This window comes from Erigeron canadensis, chromosome 6 (assembly GCF_010389155.1).
Source record: "Erigeron canadensis isolate Cc75 chromosome 6, C_canadensis_v1, whole genome shotgun sequence".
NCBI classification, from domain to species: domain Eukaryota; kingdom Viridiplantae; phylum Streptophyta; class Magnoliopsida; order Asterales; family Asteraceae; genus Erigeron; species Erigeron canadensis.
The window spans coordinates 7,005,651-7,009,301 of NC_057766.1; the positions used below are offsets into that span (position 1 = coordinate 7,005,651).

Consider the following 3,651-nt stretch of genomic DNA (forward strand, 5'->3'; position numbering starts at 1 on the left):
AAGTATCCTAATTAGACACTTGTTTGGGAGGACATAAGAAATTCCCCTTATGAGAATTTGGTTTGGGTATACCCATGTTCAAGTCTGAGGGGGTAGGGTTTACCCCTATTGATCGTAGTGCCTTCGGGCGGATTAGTAGGGGGTTTCCCCCATCGGGTATTTAATTGAAATAGGCATTTCTACTTCGAGGGAGCTCTGTAGCGCAAACCCGGTTAAGACAATGTATGCTAAATCTTCCGTTGTCGGATCGCGACACCAAATTTTTCAACGAAATTCATTTTAAAAGAAAAAAAAGGATACACGTGTCATATATTGTGAAAGACTCGGTGTCAAATTAAAGTTGCCTAGTACATTCAAGCTGAGAAATTTTTGTAAGTTCATGACACAATATTACAAACATTAGTTTGCTAGCCCTATATAACAATATATGTGTGTGTAAGGAAGTCATTTGACAAACTCTAGTTTCAAAACCCTGGCTAAAATGGGAGACAAAGATGATCACGGAACACACTACTCCACCAGCATCACGGCGAGCAACAGTTCCAGGCTAGCAATAATGGAGCTTGCAAATATGATCAGCGTCCCAATGTCACTTAACGCCGTGGTTCGTCTTAATGTGACTGATGCCATTTGGCAAAATGGCACAAATACCCCCTCTCGGCTTCGGAGATTCTATCTAGTATTCTGCCAGCCAGCACTGGAGACGCCGAAAACCTCCAGCGTATTCTTCGTTTGCTCTCGAGTTATGGTGTTTTTAATGAGCATCTTACCTCTACTGTTGATGCTACCCAGCCAATTAGAAGGTACGTATGTATACTAATGTTTTAAAAGTTTTTTGTGTTTTAATACTTATAATAATTCTGTTTTGGTATTTTAGAGTTTCATTAGTTTTTGTGGGAAATTTATAAAGAGATAAATGCTTATGTAATCACTATACACAAATGGATCGAAATAGTGTATATACCGTACTTAAACAAAATAATATCTCTCTATATAATAAAACAAGATTGTTTTTTACAAGTATTCTTAGAAAGTTTTTGATGTGACAAATCCATATTTTATCTTAAATTTTTTTTTTTAATTATGATGTCATATATAAATAAAATAGAAATAGCTCTTTACATGTTTTATAAATATATTAATCATTTATTTAAAGAATAAAAAATATCTTTTATATAATATTACAAAATAAAATGTCTTTTTATTTAGTTGATTTATTAACTATATCATTATTGTGTTAGTTGAATTATTAGATTTATATCAAGTTATAATGTTTTGAGAAAAACATTACATAATTTTGTTTATAGTTTATAATTTAAAATTTTAATTAACATACCCAGGTTGAACCCGGATTGATTAACTAGTACATATATAAAAATGGGATTGTATATATGTATATGATTTGTTTTTAGTTCTGTCCAATTCAGTGGTTAATCTTTTACACGAATCAGATAAAATAACAAGCTACTTAAACTAAATCGAAATACTATACATACTTTGAAATAGTTGATTACTTTTTGAGGTACTAATCTTATTTATAAATTGTCTGACCAGTTAACACTGAGATGGATAATTAAAGTTGATTTTTACTTTTACTTGGAAACTTGAATACACCTTGATCTTTAAATTAATATCATTGGTTATGATTTAAAAAGCATCTTCTCAATTCCATTGACATTTTACAAAAATGTCTTATATTTGATTCTTCTATTGTTAGATCACAATGAACATAGTATTATAAACAACTTTAATTTTATCATGCAATGTACAAAATTTGAAACTTCGTTAAATGAACACAACTTTAAATTTTTCATACAATATACGTTCGTTCATAGTTTGTTACACTTATAAATACTTATCTCTTTTAAAAACTATGAACTAAACTCCGTATGGTCTTTATAAATATATAAAGGTACTCACTAACAGACATTGGGATGACGCTAGTAACCAATGAAAACGGTTTATCATACGGTCCATACGTTCTACAACACCATCAAGAAGAGCTAATGAAGGCATGGGCAGTGGTGCACGAGGCGGTAGTAGATTCGTCAACTGAGCCTTTTGTGAAGGCCAACGAAGGCAAGACCGCATACGAAATCTAAGGGAAGAAACCCGAGATGAATGATTTGATGCAAAAAGCAATGTCCGGAGTATCGGTTCCCATTATGAATACAATTTTAGAAAACTACGACGGGTTTAAGGGTGTCAAAAGATTGGTGGATGTAGGTGGAAATGCAGGGGATTGCTTGAGGATGATTTTAGAAAAATATGACAATATTAAAGGTGTTAACTTTGATTTGCCTGAAGTTATTGCAAAAGTCCCAAAAGTTGATGGTAAGTCAATTACAATTTATAATGTTCACGTGATATTACTATGTTCACGAGATATTTCACGCATAGATAGATGTAAAAAAAAAAGTGCTTTGCATTGTCGGTTATGTGTCTATTATTATTGTGTAGGTGTCACACATGTTGGTGGTGATATGTTCGAATCTATTCCAAAGGGTGATGCAATTTTCACCAAGGTAGTATTAACAATTTTTGTAACACATCTGTTTTATGTGAATTATAACCCTTCTTTAATTAGTTGTGGATCTTCTTTAAATTTTGTTAAAAGGATTCACCCTGGTTCATTTTTTGTTGATATTGTTGGGCGCGCACAGTGGGTTCTAACGACATGGACAGATGACGAGGTCAAGAAAATCATGATCAATTGTTTCAAAGCGATTCCAGTTGGGGGTAAGCTCATTGCTTGTGAGCCGGTGTTGCCAGACAACACCGATGATGATAATAGTCAACGCACCAGGGCGTTGCTTGAAGGTGACATCTTTGTCATGACTATTTATCGTGCTAAAGGGAAACACCGGACTGAAGAGGAGTATCGTCAACTCGGCATTTCAGCTGGTTTCACTAGTTTCCGAGCTATTTATATAGATTATTTTTACACTCTGCTTGAATTTGGAAAATGACTACACAACATAAAGTGTGTCGAAAGCATGTGTCTTCAATTTTTTGTTTTTCATTCACCATGTATGGTTACGTGTATTTCGGTGGCATTTCTGCGTTATCAATCCGTTTGCAACAATAGGCCAAAATATATGCAAAATGACGAATTTGATACAACAATCAAAGACAATCGAAGTCCAAAAATAAACAACTATGAGTTTGAAGCCGTTAATAAGGTCGTGTGATGCATGATGGGCACATGGTCGATAGAACGACTGTCATTATATCTCATCTAAGTTTCTATTTTAAAACGACGTGTTTTGAATAACTCAAACTTATAACATAAAGGCCAGTAATGCTACACAAAGTAGTCTATCTATACTATTTTAACCGGATCGTAGAGTGGATCTCCAAGAAAAAATCCCACAAGCATGTCAACCTGACTTAAGTGAAACCCGACCTGATGGATTGATTCGACTTGTTTGCACCTAATTCAATTACCATACTATTTGGTTGGATGCCGATAAATCCAACATGTTGATTAATAATTATGAGTTGTATCCCCTTAAATCTTTAAAAATTGGTGAGATCCAAGGGCCACATCTTAGCCCTTGGATCAAAATTGATCAATGGTCAATTAAAAACTAAAAAAAGTACACGGAGGGATAGTTTTGTCATTTGACATATCATCTTAATCCCCTGCTA

At 33.9% G+C, this 3,651-nt stretch overlaps 1 protein-coding gene across 1 annotated transcript; it reads left to right on the forward strand.

The window, feature by feature from the left end:
- Nucleotides 1–389: 389 nt before the first annotated feature.
- On the forward strand, nt 390–3,126 carry LOC122605889 (nicotinate N-methyltransferase 1). The gene is given in 5 exon segments (XM_043778845.1): nt 390–647; nt 650–803; nt 1,913–2,334; nt 2,461–2,525; nt 2,664–3,126. Coding segments are annotated over 5 exon segments (1,113 nt in total). The 5' UTR covers nt 390–481; the 3' UTR covers nt 2,970–3,126.
- The last annotated feature ends 525 nt before the right edge of the window (nt 3,127–3,651 follow it).